General features: G+C 42.6%; 2 protein-coding genes across 2 annotated transcripts; both read left to right on the top strand.

The window, feature by feature from the left end:
* Positions 1 to 858: 858 nt before the first annotated feature.
* LOC103644502 (uncharacterized) lies at positions 859 to 4,158 on the top strand. The gene is made up of 6 exons (XM_020541122.1): positions 859 to 1,038; positions 1,129 to 1,206; positions 1,309 to 1,360; positions 3,060 to 3,283; positions 3,950 to 3,963; positions 4,068 to 4,158. Exons 1-6 carry the CDS (start codon positions 859 to 861, stop codon positions 4,156 to 4,158), a joined length of 639 nt encoding a protein of 212 aa, XP_020396711.1.
* On the top strand, positions 1,715 to 2,983 carry LOC109943602 (IST1 homolog). The gene is made up of 2 exons (XM_023301384.1): positions 1,715 to 1,850; positions 2,749 to 2,983. Exons 1-2 carry the CDS (start codon positions 1,734 to 1,736, stop codon positions 2,854 to 2,856), a joined length of 225 nt encoding a protein of 74 aa, XP_023157152.1. The 5' UTR covers positions 1,715 to 1,733; the 3' UTR covers positions 2,857 to 2,983.
* Positions 4,159 to 16,856: the final 12,698 nt, after the last annotated feature.

Below are 16,856 nucleotides of genomic sequence, written 5' to 3'. Positions count from 1 at the left end.
ACTTATTCTTTCTATAATCAATAAGTATTGTAATGATTAATGAGATCATGGTCCAAAATTTATGTAATGAACAACGGGTTCATGATTTGGTATAAAAAAATATTAGTAGAGAGAATTAAATACAAATAATAAGTTGTATAATCAAGTTACCTTGCACTAAGTTATACATCCACCACATATATAACGCTAGTAATAACTATAATAGCAAGCAAGCAACACTCTCACCAACTACTTATACATTCACTATTTGATAAAAAATAGGAAGTAAATAGGTAGATAACAAGTTTGTTGTTCGTTTATAAAATAAAATGACAATATACACTAGGTTTGGTCGGGTTTAAAAAACCCACGGGTTCACGGGTTTGGGTACTATAGGAACAAACCCGTACCCATGAACCCGTCGGGTATACATTTATGCCCATTAACAAACCCATGGGTATGAAAATTGACCCAAACCCGTACCCTAATGGGGTAAAAACCCATCGGGTTTCGGGTTTCGGGTACCCATTGTCATCTCTATATATATACATATCTCTACTACTCCTTAAGAGAGTACCGTAGGCGTGCACACCTGCACGTTCTGCCTCTCACCCGACATCCTCGCCCACAATGCGCCGCTAATCTCGCAGTCGCGCCCCGGCCGATCCACGCCTGCCTGCCGCCGCCCGCGATTGTAGCCCACCCCGACACCGCGCCCCCTCTCCCCTGACCTGATGCCCGCCTCCCACCTCCTCCGCGCCGCGCGGATCTAGCGCGGGAACTGCTCGGCCATGGCTGCGCACACCCTCCCTCCCCATGAGACGGAGCCGCCGTATCCTGCTCGCGAGGCAACGGAAGGGTACGTGATCCTCTGTCTACATGGAAGGTGAGGCAGATCGAGGGGAGTGGCTCGTGGCAGTCGCCTCGACGGCGTCCTCGCCGTCCACCGCGGTGTCGTCCAAGCACGGCGGCGGCGGCTACAGGATCGTGGGCGGGCCCAACGGCAATGTCGTCGCGCCCGCCACCAAGTCCACCATCGTCGAGACCACCGTCAAGAGGGTACGTGATCCTCTGTCTGACGTTCCCTCACCACAATCCATTCTCGTCTGACGCGGGCGGCCGCCGCCACTGGGCCTGTGCTCGCCGCAGGTTATCTTCGATTTCTGGTTCCTGGCGCTCCTCGTCGTCGCGGGGTCATTCGTCGGCTCCCTACTGTGCTTCCTCAATGTAAGCGATCTTGGATCTCTGCGTGTTCCGTTCCCACCCATGGCTGCTTCCGCTCGAAGGTTCATGGCTCTGCTTATCTGACGTCGATCTGCTCGTGACTAGGGTTGTGTCTTCATCAAAGAGGCATACCGGGTTTACTGGTCGAGCAGCGGCAGCCTGCGCCCTCCCGCGTGCATGAGAGCCTGAATCTTTCCATATTCCAATCCACCACCGCAGCGACAAAAGGGAGTCCCCCCTCCCCGCCTAGGTGGAGGTTGGCAGGTATTTGGTGTCGCGCCCGGTTTGGATTTGGCTGGATTCGAATCAGGCCGGAAGACACAGGTTCGTGCCGCGCGGCGGGGGCGGAGATGCACAAGAGCAAGGGGAAGTTCTCCGGCGTCCTGCACAAGGGCTTCAAGCCTGACAAGTGGTCTGTGGAGATCGATTTCTGCTGCTCGCGGTCGGATGCCGAAGGATGGGGCAACCTACCTAACGTCTGTTTTATTTTTTTCTTCCTATGATGGTTTCCCAGCAAGACGTCGCTGCGGATGGCGGTGGGCCGGATCAAGCTGCTGCGGAATCGCAAGGAGGTGCAGGTACGCCAGATGCGTCGCGAGGTCGCGCAGCTCCTCGAGGCCAACCAGGACATGACCGCGCGCATCAGGGTACGTGCCTTCGCCGCCACCTGGTTACCTCCCTAATGGTTCATCTCGTTCGCCATTTCACCCTCCCCATTGGTCGGAATTGACTCGATGCACCTCCCAGGATTCCATTCGTGGTAGCACAATTGACCTCGTGGTTGTAGAATTCGATAACGCGTCGCGTGGACTTGGCTTCTGAAGCTAGAGCATTCTGGCCTCAAGCTGAGTACGACTTAGTTGCCCGTTGCAGCCTAGGTGTTTGTTTATATGCGTGCAAATGGAAAAATTGTCTGCAATTCGGGGTGGATGTGCATGCTCTGACCCCTAGGTAGGCCGTGGTTTATGATTGTTGGACATGTAGCCATCTTGCTAACCGTGGACTGCAATGACTTTTGATAATTGGGACTTGTTTGATAATATTTTAGTGTTGGTTATTCCGTGTCATGTGCCTTCCCTGTGCATGCCAGCACATACACTGTAGCCTGAGTTTGTCCACTGGTGGTTATTGTGCGGAAGAGAGCTTGTGCTTCTGAATACCTGGTTTTCTGTATTGCTTTGTTCAACGCTGATGTTCCATGGGGCATTGGATTCTCGTAGATATAAGTGTCAAAGTGTGTGATTTTCTTTCCTGGTTTATGTAGAACCAATGTCAGCTGATTATACTTGTTCCATATTTACTCTTGCATGCCTGTCTCTGCAAACGTATGTGCAAAAGTATTTAATGTTGTACACAACTTTCTTCTGGTACTGCTGTCCTGGTAGGTAAACTCTGTTAGGCTCCAACTTACAAGCCATATAACATGACTAGATCATTTTAGTTCAGATGAAATGTGCACAAACAACCGTTGTAACATGTCTTAATAGTACTATGTCAGCACAGAGCTCATTATTTCTTACCGACTCTATTTTATTTCTCCCACAGGTTGAACATGTCATAAGGGAAGAAAAGTTCATGCAAGCATATGACTTGATTGAAGTATACTGTGAACTTATAGTAGCACGTCTGTCCATTATTGATTCACAGAAGTAAGGCAACCTTTTCTTTCTATTATGCAAACCTATATTTGTTGTTCCATGATTTTAGTTGTATAGTTTTGTTTCTTGATCTGAGGTTATAGAAGCAGCGGCGGAGCACAGCCAACAAATGAGGTATGGCAGTCGCGGGGGGTGCCGTGTGCGCCACACGTTGAGGCAGGTCGCTAATGGCGTCGTAGGCTCATGGCGGATTGGAAGAGGGCAGGAGGCATTGTCGCTCTAGAACATTGTTGCTGCTTTGCGTTGACGTACACTGTTGCATTGCACAATCTTTTGCAGATGTGTATCTTGCTGGAACGGTCATGTTGATATTTGGGATGGGTCTCTACAGTCTCTTCGTCAGCAACGCTTCCGCGGATGTTCGTTCTGAATACAAACGTGCCCTGAGCGGATCGTCGCTGTTCGGGATGTTCGCTTTGAAGGTAACCGTCAGAATTTGAAATCTCCATCATTTTTATATACCTTTTGAAGTACAGTATATATGAAGGAAGCCATATTATTCTGTTTGCTTACGACCATTATTAGTCACTAAAGAATTAAAGATCCACTGCCTATCTCATCCAACAGAAATTAAGATACCTTTATTTTAAAAAAAAATTATGCTAGAATTAGCAGGTTCTAATCTTCACATATCCCACCGGGACGTATGGAAACTTCAGGCCGTTGTTACCTCAACGAGCGGTGTTCTCCGTTCTACAAAAAGGGGAATTTTGGTGACTTTCGCTTGTCTTGGAAAGTGACATCAGATGATTTATCTCAATCTTGGACCTTCTATTTTTGGCCAATCACATGAGCTAGACTCAGATGTCGTGGATTTAATTTGTGAAAGGTGCCCACATTGTTTTCTGAACCTGCCAAGTTTCTGAAATGGCAAGCTGAGTAACTGAGTCATAGTTGCATTGAGCGGCGCATTCTACACAGAAATCAGGTCCGACTTTCTCTTGTTTGTCATTCATTTCTCAGTGCCGGCCTTGTTTAGTACTATGACAAAATGGGGAGGCTCTGAAGAATAATAATTTGCAGCTGCTCTGATTTTTTTGTATAAAACGTAGACTGTGCTAATTAAAGTTTGTAACTTTATTATGTAGAGTAAATATGAACGGTAATCTATATTTATTGAGGTGTATGTTGTATTTCTGTTTGTGTTACCTCCTAATTTTTGTCACGTATCTTTTTCTTTTTTTGCATGATAACTGGGAACTGTAGGTCGTGTCACGACCATCCAACAGTTTATGAACTATACTCAACAAGTCTTGGTGGTGTTCCTAATGTAAATGGGGACTCAATGACAACATGAGTAGCTGCTGATCACAATATGCATCAAGATTTTCAGCCAACAAGTAAAAGTTTAGACATGTCTTTCAGTGACATTGTTGCTCTGGTATACATTCTGCTTTATTAATGATCTTTCAGAAGAATTCTGATTAAAGCATTTAACTTTGGCACAAGTACATAATCAGTCAAAATATGAAGCTTAGTTTCTCACTATAAAGACCTTGGTAGGATGTCAAGGAGCACCCTGTCGTCATCTATACGAAGGGTTATCCTGATGCTTGTAGGTGTAGGTTTAGTGCATTAGCAGTGAAGATCGTACAAAAATATGGTAATTTGTCTATAAGTGCAACTTGTTTCAAATGCAATTGATAATCAGTAATCAGTTTTTTCCTAAAATTCTGAAGGCAAATCTTCCAGTGGTATGCCTTATGCTTAACTCACCATTGAAGTATAGAATGGTACTGATAGAATAATAGTTTTGTTGTAGTGAAATATGGTAGTCATTTTTGTAGTTTCATTTCAACACACTTATAGATTTGAGAATCTTTGATCATTTATCAGATGATTTTTCTATTAACATTAATAAATTATCATTGTGCAAAATGCATCTAATAACAACTTATTCGATTTGTATGATTCATGTTGCTTACCACCATTGTTATTGGATATGCAGCCTGCCTTGCATGCACTGTGCGCCATCATCAAATAACTGCTACTTAACTCCACAGATTTGTGTTTGGTGCTGGCACCACATCATAGACATGGCTGAGAAGGAGGAAACAAAGGGCCGCTGCCCTGCCTGCCGCACACGCTATGACAAGGATATGATCGTCAAGATGGCCGCCACTTGTGACAGGTCCGTCCTGATGCTTCTCTCTTTACCAATCAATTTTTTTCACTTAAGCAAACTACAACATTTGCAAGTGATTACCCTTTTATATATCATGGGAAATAGGAAGAGGTAGGTCTCTCTGTCTCAGATAATTGGAACCATCTGTGAAAGTTGACCTTGCCACTAGGTATCTCAAACTTACCTTTTACATTGGTGATGGAAACAGGACAGTGGCAGATAAAATGCGGAGAAGAAGCAAAAGGCCCAAAGGGTTAAGCCAAAGGCAGCACCAACAGCAACAACAACATCAACCGTAGAATCTAAGAAGCATCTTGCTACTGTCAGGGTTATCCAGAGAAATCTGGTGTACATAATTGGGCTACCTGCGCATTTATGCAATGAAAGCGTGAGTTCACATCCACTTTTGTCCAAGTCGTGTGATATGTTTAAATTTTACTTCTCATATCAACTCTACTATTATTTCTTGTTTAGGTACTTGAGCGCAAGGAGTACTTTGGTCAGTATGGGGAAGTTTTGAAGGTTTTAGTTTCCCGTCTGACTGGGCCTCCCTCTCAGCAGGCATCAGCAAACAGCAGTATTAGTGTGTATGTCTCTCTGAATTATACGGTGTACATGCATGATCTATTCATACTTCATATGAATTTAGATTTCTACTTTCAGTACTGGTCAATTAGCCTGATGAAATATCAAATAACTATCTACTGATTCTATGCAATTGCATGTTTCAAGTTTCTAATGCTGCCTTGTAATACTGGAACATTGGTATTATAAGAAAGTAAATTCAGACTTCAATATTGTTATGTGGTTTTCTATTGAACTTGGTGAAAATGTGATAATTATGTCCATATCCTTGCAAGCAGTTCAGTCATTTAAGTTTAATCTAGGCTACTTAGCAGTGTGATTTTTCTGTAGCCTCTTGATTTGCATAGCCGCACAGCCCGTGCTTGAAAGTAACATTTCTATCCTCATTGCCGACATTAGGATATGTATTGTATTATTGGTGTGAAATTCAAAGAATCAGATAGATGCAAGATATCTGTTTGTGGGATAGGATCAGAACCCAATCCTGCGTGTGCAGATATAGATAAAAATCATCTTTTAATGAAATGTCTGTTTTTCTCGGTTTGAGAACTTTATATTGTTCTCCTGGGATGTGTTTTTTTTGTTTATGGGTGATTTTTCTTGGAAATCTCAGGATAGTGTTTTGATGTATTCTGAAACTTTGTTGTGCTAGAAACATGCATTGTTTTATCATTAACCAGAATTGAGTTAGGGATTATCATTAAGGCATTAACCAAAATGGAGTTAGGATGTCTTTTTTTGTAGTGTAGAAAACGTTGTGTATACTGAAATGTGCATGCTTGCAACATGTCTGATATGGATTATATTTGAGTGATATCTTTGTTGAAGAACATGTGAAATTAGAGTTCTGGTGGTCTTCTAGAACACACACTGCTCCTCATCTTTACTTTCTCTACATAATTCTTCAATATGTTGGTATGTTCCCGTGACTCCTTGGTTTAGCTATCCTTATACATGCATGTTGTTACATAAATCAATTAGTTTTTCCCTTAAGGACAGGCCTGGTGCAGTGGTGAGAGGCCTTTCCACTGAGCCAAAGGGCCTGGGTTTGACGCAGCCTCTACGCAAAAATGTAGGGTTAAGGATTGCCTCGGTTATTACTTCCCCAGACCCGACTCATGCGGGAGCCGTCAGCACTGGGTCTGTTCTTTTACTGATTTGTTGAGGGTCTAGACAAATATGAGCTCATAATGTATTATCTTTCAGGAGATATACGTGGAGCGTCAGAATTATATGTGCATCTACAAGAACAGTTACAACAATTCTCCATCAGGTTGTGCAGCTTTCCTTGCAAACTACAATTCTAGCATCCTTTCTTATTGAAATAATGTTATTTTTAACAGTGCCACAATAAGTTTCACTTATGTTTATTTTTAGTATTCACTTATGCTTATTTTCAGTATGACACATTCTCCTCTTATTGCATTTGTCCCCTTTTGATGACCTCGTTTACCTGATTATAATTGTTTGTCCCTCTCCTTGCAGGTTGGTGTTCATACATATCAGATGTAAATATGGGGAGATGGTGCCTCATCAATGACGAGTAGGTTGATTCTCATCTAGCGGCACCATTGCTCACCACAACTGATTTGCTTGAGCAACTTAATGTCACTCTCAAGAGGACCCTCCTTTCGACCGACACCCTGAAGCACCACACAAGCTTTAGAAAGTCGGAATTGTACTCCGTATACATAAATTACCATGATATTATATGTTCATGTAATTCTATGTTGATTCTTTAGAAATAATATATATGATATTGTAATGTGTGTTCGATATCAATTTATTTTATTTGAGTTATGTATTTATAATATTAGTGTTACGGTAATATTTTGTCACACAAATTTTATCATATTGATGTTTGTTATTTCATATCTATGTTTCACACTATTTTTTAACTTTCGTGGCAAGTATGAATAATTAAAAGATTAACATAGGCCTGATTGGATGTCGTCGCACTTTTGTGGCAAGTATGAATAATTGAAAGATTAACATAGACCTGATTGGATGTCGTCGCAACGCACGGGCACCTACCTAGTGTACAATTTATATTCAATATTATAAACACGATTTTTTTTGTAAAAATGACGCAGGACGACCTGTGAAACTGGTGATTTAAGTATAGTAGAAATATGTGTCGTTACATGGACATCAGCAATAATAGTATAATTATTACTAATATTATTAACTAGGTATATACCCGTGCGTTGCTACGGAATCAACACATTTTATTAACATACATTGAGATTAATACATTTTATTAAGATACATTGAGATTGTGAATACAAATGTGAATATCGATTGTCCCCAAGCGAACGTAGATGGATGGGTTGTCCTCGGTTGCAGTCGATCTTAGTTGGGTAGCTCGTCGCTACGGCTATATATCACATAGTTAAATCTTATTTAAATGGAATAATTATTCAAACACGTCCAAATTTTTACAATAAAGTACCATAAAGATAATTCAATACATTTCTATTGCAATCATTTGAATACTAAGGCAAATGCAAAGGATTAAGAACTCATAATAAAGTATCAATTGTTTGTGTGCATACAAGCTTAGTGGTCCAAAGGTAGCTAGCAAGTGGTACCCATATAAGAGTATATTAGTCTGGGTGGCTCCATGATAATGACACCAATCTAGAGTTCTGTATTGCACCTGCTAGAGTCCAATGAATCAAGCTTACCAAAGTTTTAGTTTAAAACAGACAGTTTAACCTTCATTCAGAAATCAGAAGCACTAAACCCGGTAACAGTTCTTCTGAAGATTTTTTTCTCTCATACAGGAAATATTGGCAAACATTCATTTCAGGTTATCAAACATCTAAGGAATACAATGCTATGAATCTTGCTACCAAGCAGATAGAGAATTGTTATTACCGAAAAATAGGTTATTCTAAATGCAGCATGTGATTCAGTCCAACGATAGGAAAAAATCCAGGCACACTTTTTTCATACTTCATGTCCGGTCCAAATTGGGGTCTTCCAATTTGATTGTGGTAAAGCACAAAAGTAGGTGGAGTGTGAGACCTTAACCACAAGTAGAACTAAAGAATAATGTTCTTTTCCAGTTTTGCACGTGCCGGATATTGAACAAATGAAAAATCCAGCATTTACAAATTGTGGAACATGACATACATTCAGGTTGCACGACTGCTGCCATTAAAAATGAATGTATACTATTTAGACCATTTACAAATTGTGATGTGAAAACCTTCTGCAACATAAAAAGTGGGCCAACAGGGTAAATAGAGTCGACTCACACAACTTCTTTAGTTTCAGTACAATCTTTGCTTACACAAAACAATCAGCCGAAGGTAAAATCTTACACACTCTAGTTGCAAAGTGAGCAGGATTAGTAGACACCATCCGCAGTCGAGTAAAGCTTTCTTTTGTTCTGCCCATCAAAACCAAACTGTTGCTTTCTCTGTCGAGTCGATGGACTTTGTCTCACAAGGCACAGGGAAAAGATATCTTTAGAGCCCCTAAGATTACACATTAAAGATTATTAAAGCTCAGATGCAAAACCAAGGATGAAATTACTTTTCTTCATTGTGGTGAACAAGAAAAAAGTGTCAAAATTTTGACGAGTCGCATAGATTAAACAATAGACAAGAAGATACCCAGAGGGCTCAATCCATAGAAGTATATGATCCCCTGGATGGAGCGGGTAACTAAACAAAAAAGTAAGGTAGAAGTGTCAGATCTAGAACATCAGTTAATAGGTAGTATTCTGACTAAACAACACAAAGTATTATGTTCGATATTACCATCGTGCGGAGGATTATGATGATTCTTATTATTATCACAAGTACAATACAATTATCAGGAATTAATATGTGCATTTCTGAAAAAGTACCAAAGTCATGCATACTGGTATACATGGGCCATGACAGGAAATTCACTGCAAGGATTTAAATAATCGTCGTGTATTCAAAATAGCATAAAGGTTTCAGTTTTCCCAATGTTGCATAGCAAAAAAAACACTAACCAGACTGTGGGTTTGGAAGTCGATACGATTACTGCCTGAATTCTCATCAATTTTCTCCTCACGCTTGTTGTCTTGACCCCCCCAAATGAACTTGTTTAAATAATCACAGTGCATGTAGAACAAAATATATAAGAAGCACAGACATATCTAACACATACTGAAATTTTTGTTTAACATTACCTATCGTACTGATAGTAAGAAGAAAAACAGTGGACAGATGAAAATGGAATCTTACATTGATAAAATGGAGTAACCAAATGCATATAAGAAGCATGGGCAGATCTACACACATACTGAATTTTTTTAACACTACATGGCATACTGATAGTAAGAAGAAAACAAGAGATAGATGAACATGGAATCTTACATTGCCCTGAGCTCGATGCAGTTCTTGATCTTTACAGGGATTGGGTCATGCAACCTGTTCTACAGAGCTCTAAAAAGGGAGGAATGCACATCCATGAGTAGGCAGCAGCATAAATACAAGATTCATCTCATACATATCCCTATTCGGGGTGGGTTATTTCTACTCATAGAAGTAGAACAGAAGGCATGCTAGATTTTGATAAGCACCTAGGTTAGGTATACACCATTTCCAAAATTGTGTACATATAAAAGGTAAAAGTGGCTTGCAATTTGGAATGGCAGGAGCCAGGAGTATTTATTTAGGCTTTTAAGTCACATGCGCATACAGAAGGTAGTGCATAAACTCCACTAAATCATTGTCTCTATGTATGTAAAATTGTGGTGGATAATAACAATAACAAAGACATTTTCTAGTAGTACCATTGTCATCTCTACATGCAGCTTAATTAATGAGCTAGACATAAAAAAAGACGTTGACCTTTCTTAGCTCTGAAAGGTCAAATGTGACTAAATTGCTTCCTCTTAGTTTGGTTGACAAAATATTTGTTAAACAATGGCATTTAACTATTTTCATATTAATATCATTATAATTCAATCTAAACTAAATTATGTGAAAGCAAAGGACCTTGCAACCAATCTGAGATTAAACATCCAATCAATTCTGGTATAGAAATCAGTAAATAATTTTCACAAGTGGACAGCAAAAAGAAACTGCATAAGCAAGTCACTAAGTACTGCATACAGAATCAAGTATATGTACATGTTTAATCATATCTATAATCTCATCGACATGATCTGAAACACGAGGCTCCACAGATGGTTGTAAACATTGAAGTTTGGCCATGTCTGACAAGAAGTCATCAAAGAACCTTTTGCTTAAGCTAAAAGGATCTTCCCCAAGTTGATTTGCTCGTGCAATTATCTATACTGCAACTCAAGTTTCCTTCGCTATAATTAAGATCAGGATACACAAGGGTAAGAACAGTTAATGTCACCCCCACAAATACCATAATCATATTTATTTTAAAATGTATCGAAGACCTTCTCATCTCAAAAGTCAAAACAGTTGTACAAGCAGCACTCCTAAAACCTGAAAGAAGAGAACTGCATGATTTGAAATTCCACTGTAGGATAGCAAGACAAAAAAGGGCAACACCGTCTAAAAGTAATATGGCGAACTCCCAAAATTTGAAACTTTAATAGCAGGTTGTGGGCAGCCCCTTGCCAAGCAGTCTTTGCAAACACTCTAGTAGTTTGGACTATTTTATCATTCAAGGAAAATATGAGATATAATCTTAGGATATACTGGAAAAGAACAACCATAAGCAGCATGTCAATGCCATGCCCAAACAAAGAATGTTTGATAGCTGGTATCACAGACCAAATAATGACCCGCAATAAATGTTCATTTATAAAGTAACCACACGAACAATGTTTGGATCACAGAACATACATTATTCCTAGTTGTATGTGGGATGCTCCCAATCTTAAGCCTGAAAGCATCTAGATCACGTCCAATGTAGGTTCAATAACTTAACGCCTAACAACTTCATTCTCAGGGTATTAAAACAGTTGGTGCAGTTGCAACCATCACAGTGAGTACATGAGGGGATGATTTCTATGTAGCCACGCGGTGAGAAAGGTAAAATTTAGAAGGTCAAGGAACACGGAGCAGGACATAGAATCTCATTCAACCCTTGGCTATGTATAAATTGAGAGGATTAAGGGAAGACCTCTTAATTTCATCTGAATAATTATCCTGATACGGTTCTCTGCAGATAGACTGATTTCTTATGACCTTCTGATGAACCCATAAGAACAGCATTAATAGAACAGCTCTGAACTTCTTCATGCTCAAATTTTTTCCAGAGTCGTTGCTTCTCTATGAGCAGTGCCCAATGCTCCTCTTCGTGAGTGTGCACATACGACAAATGAGTCTGAGCTTCATTACTTGATGATTTTAGTGGAGTAATAACAAGTAACAATGTTAATGCAATTGATACACATGAAATTTGTAGAAATATTTTTTCTCAAACGACATAGAAGAGTTGTGTGGCATCATTTTTTCTCGAACGACATATGAGAGTTGCAGAAATTCAAGCCATTTTTTATTGAAGCACTGCAAACTCCTTCACAGGGACGTATCCGTAGGTGTCATAACCATGTTTCCAATATTGTGTCTAATCTTTCTTTGATTAACCTATCACATTTCAATGATTTCTCATCAAACTTGTGCATTATTATAGATCACCACTACTAAACAATATGGTCATGACATTACATACTTCTAAAATGTGTACTTTTATTTTTAATAAAATACCCTGCTAGAAAACGCATGATACAAAACTGCAATGAAAGTTCAAAACTCACTTAAGTCGGCTACACCTTTCCACTAAGGGCATTTGAAGCTAACTGACTCAACCTGATAGGAGAATTATAATCAAACAATCCGTATATGTCTCAGGTGCAGGTTGTAGCAAAGCAATAACTGTTGTTCTGCCAATGACGTAAATGATATATTCACACCTCCGTAACAATAAGATTGCACATATTTGATCAAATTTAATTGGGCGGCAACTGAATTACTGACCCACACATGGATGACCCCAAAAGCATATCTCCAAATCGCATCCCGGATCACATTAGCTTCTTCTCGCCATGTCGCGTAGGGCTAGGCTCATCAAGGGCAAAAAGACCATGGCTGCACCTCCGTCGTTGGAGCTAGAACCAGCAAGGAGGACCACTGCACGCTCGCTTCTCCTCTTGCGTCGCGTTGTGTGGAGGTGACAGGCGAGGTGATGAAGGACGGGGAGCAGAGCGCGGTGGGGGTGGCTGATGTCCGGGTGGGGACAGACAAAGGGCGTGCACCGCGGCGGCGCTGCCTCAGCAGGCATGGCGAGCGGAGGTGGGCGGAGGTGGGACGCGGCGGGACTGCGGCTTGGGAGCAGGCGAGGTTTCCGGCGCGCGCAGGCGTGCGGAGGTGGGCGGTGGTGAGCGGATTTGGTGGCGACGGTTCCGGCGTGCGCAGGTGGGTGGAGGTGGGCGCGGGGTTTTAGGGGGCGGGGGCGGTCTACAGATGGATCTTAATTATTAGTAGAGATGTACGGGCTTGGTTTTTAACCTGGGCCGAAATTTCAGCTACGCCGTATGGCACCTTTTCATAGTGGGCTGCATTTGGCTGACTTGAATTATCTATCGTGCCAAAAGAAGACTTATCGGCCCCCTTTTCAGATGCAAGTGCTCCAGGAAACAGGAAAAAAACGTACCAGACTAGTACTCTCTTTATTTTAAAATCAAAAGATGTTTGAACTTTTTTAAAAAGTCGGAGCATTTAAATTTTAACTGGAATTATAGAAAAATTATAGTAATTATGTCATGAAATAGAATGGACATAAATAATAAATAATCTAATGATACAATTTGATATCCTAAATGTTTTAGGGCATGTTTGTTTACCCCCCAGATTATATAATCTGGATTAAATAATCCTAAGAGGCAAACAAACAGTCTAGCTTATTTGCCCAGATTATATAAACTAACCCCTTGGATTATGATAATCCATAAGCAAGTGAGGAGATGCTTATTTCAGATTATTTTTTTCCTACTTCCCCACTACCCTTTCAAGTTTTCTAGAAATTACCCACCATTGCCATTATAATCTACCGAATCGTTTTTGCGCCTATCGGATCGAAGAAGCCCACCGTCCAACAGAAACACGCCAGATAATCTGGGTAAACAAACATGACTACTCAGATTATATAATCCAAATTATATAATCCAGATTATATAATCCTCTAAAAATAATCCAGATTATATAATCTATTGGGGTAAACAAACAGGCCCTTAGACGACCGCCGCGCCGATACGGCCTAGCACCAGAGTCCGTCCGGTACCACACTGCGGCTGCGACCGCCGACCGGGACGGAATCCGACACGCCCGCCCGCCCACCCACCCATCACCAGCAGCGCTGCATTCCATTCCACCTGGTGGCCCTGGCTGTCCTCCGGCCGCCTCATTAACTCGTCGGCCCCGATAAAAGCTGCACGCTTCCTTGTCCAACGTGAAAACCACATCAATGTTGCATGCGCGCACACCCGTACCTCTCCCAGGCCGCGTCCGTCACCGTCAGGCACGAGGCCAGGCCAGCGGAGGTGCAGGACCACTGGGACCAGCAGTCTTGCACGCGGCGGCAGAGGCAGAGGCAGCAGGTCGAAGCAGCTACGGCTGCAACCAACCAATCACGTCGCCTACGAGTTTTCAATGCGCGACCCGACCCCTCCCCGCGGCAACGCCGGCAGGCGGCAGTCGGGCTCGAGCCCATGGGATGGGATGGGACGCCCGCTCGTGCGTGGAGCCGTGGACGAGACCGGGAGCATTGCGATTGCGGGCGCAGCTGCCGAAGGGCGGGCGCAGCGCAGGCAACAGTGTTCCCCGGCGCGGACGGCAGCGGGGGCAGGGTTGCTGTCTGGCTTCAGCCATGCGAGCACGAGAGCAGACCTGGCCACTGCCCAGTCCACACTAACACAAGGGAGTGATGATTGGTGACAACCCGGGCAGGCAGGAAATTGAAGTGCCCCCGCACCGCACCCCAGAAGCCACAGCGCGTGCGCGCACCACAAGTTCAGGGATCACAAGTCAGAACACCGCCCCGTTTCACACGGGGACACTCACGCACGCCCTCTCGACCGCGCCCCTGTGCTGATTGATTCAACGGTCAAGACGTCCACAGCTTCCTGCATGTGACTGCGCAGTGTTTAACCATGCCACAGACATGTGTCTTGTGTGTGTACTCGCTGTCGCTGTGATGGACTCCATTCAGATTCAGAGCGTGCTTGCATTTTAGCTCATCTCGACTTTTGCGCGTGCCGCTGGCTAGTTCGCCGGCAAAGCTGACCGCCGGTAGACGATAGCGCGCCGGAAACGACCGGCCGGCCAGTGGATCGTTTTTTTTTTTTGGGGGGGGGGGGGGGGTCAAGTTCTTCTGCAGTAGGTGAGGGGCTATCACTCGTCACCAATTCAAAACAGTGTGTGTGGTGGAGTTGGTGCCGCCGTAGAGTCCCCCACTGCCCGCTGGATCGATGTAGGTCATACATTACACACAACCCAGATCTGTCTTGCTGCCGTCCAGATGAAGCCTTTTTTTTTCTTCTTTGGGGTCCAAGAACAGAAACATGGGATTTATGGGAAACAACTCTGCCGAGCCTTTCATTTCAGGTACGATCCACCCGAACTGACGGCCAATAGCAGGCATGGCAGATAGAAAGAGCAGCAGCTAGCGCGTTACCATTACCAAAAGCAAAAAAAAAAGGCCAGGCCGCTCGCTTTGACACCTGACCTCGTTACGAAATACCCAACGCATGGCGAAAGAGCTCTTTATTAGATAGTAGTTGTTGTGCAGTGTCAGCACGGACGGACGGAGTACGTGCGCTTGGCTGCACGCCCTAAGGCTATCCGCAAGCGTTCCCCCTAAATTTTCTCCCCTATATCACTTTTTTACGTCGCATCATCAACATTTCACCCCCTAAATTTTCATCTCCCCGCAACGATTTCCCCTATATTATCCCCCTATACTCCACTACAACTATAAAATATTATTATCTATCCCTATTCATCTTTTATTTCTATTTTTGTTCAACTATTAAATAGGGGAGCACTGTGCAAGGGGACGCTACAGTGCTCCCCTTCATCTGGGGGACGTGCGCGTCCTCCCCTACGCCTGTAGCACGTAGGGAGCCGTTTAGCGTGCGCCGCTGCAGCGTGAGCGTCGCTCTAAATCGCTACAGGGAAAGGGGAGCGCGGGTGTAGCGGATGGCGCTGCAGCTAGCCTAATTGACCGAGACTGTCTGAAGCAACGTCTCCTAAATTTCGTCCTCTAAAAGAATATTCTCTGTCCTTTACAGCACTCTCTAAAAGATTCGGTTCTCTATATTTTCTCCATCTCCAGCAATGTCCTCTAAATTTCATCCTCTACATCAACAGTGTACTATATTTCACATTCTATATTGATTTTTACCAGTCATGTGCACGTGAACGAGCAAACACAATAAATAAGCACAATGTATAGAGTAGAACTGTACGTCCTCTATTTCTAGCGGTTGCATGGCGTGCTCTAAAATTTAGAGGATCCTTTACCGTCTCTTGTTGGAGACAAAAAGGTGCATGCATCCTCTATATTTTAGAGGACAGAACCATTTACAGGTCCCTGTTGGAGATAGTCTGAAGGGGCTTGTGGTAGCTTGTTTAATCATGCCCAGAAAAACTTCCCCCGTGCGTTGATGCAGGTTATTGGAAGATGGCCTTTCTCGGCCGTTGGATCGCCCCCGGCGCGCGCGCGAAAAGGGCCATGAGAAAAGAATGGCACCACACCACACGAACCAAGATGTTCAGAGCGAGAGCCGAGAGCGATGGACCAAAAGGGCCTACGGTTTGTTTATACTACTACTACGTACCACATGTGCATCGAGTGCTTTGCCAAGGTTCATGCACTTGTTTAGCATCATCAAAGTTGTTAGAATATAATATAAGTTAATTATCTAACTCTCTTATTAGTAAGTTTTTTTGAGTTGAATTGATTGATACATACAACTTAATATGGTATCAGAAACAGAGGTTTCAAGTTCTTATCCTTGCTAGCTCACTTATATATTCAACGTCAGAGATACTCAACGTGAGAAGAGCGTTAGAATATAATATAAGTGAATTGTTTAGTTTCTCTTATCAACTTAATTTTTTAGATTGAATTTGTTGATATATGCAACTTAATATAGTAGTAAATATAAACAATTTAGCGCCGAACAAACTCCGCATCTTCCATGTCCACCGCGATAAAAACAAACACGCGAAAGCCCAATCAAATCAACACACTTATACTACTACTAGGTGAGTGCCCGTGCGTTGCAACGGAAACATATAGTAGTATAGATAATG

The sequence above is a fragment of the Zea mays genome, chromosome 1, assembly GCF_902167145.1.
Source record: "Zea mays cultivar B73 chromosome 1, Zm-B73-REFERENCE-NAM-5.0, whole genome shotgun sequence".
In the NCBI taxonomy this organism is placed as follows: domain Eukaryota; kingdom Viridiplantae; phylum Streptophyta; class Magnoliopsida; order Poales; family Poaceae; genus Zea; species Zea mays.
This window is presented reverse-complemented; position numbering and strand designations above follow the sequence as displayed.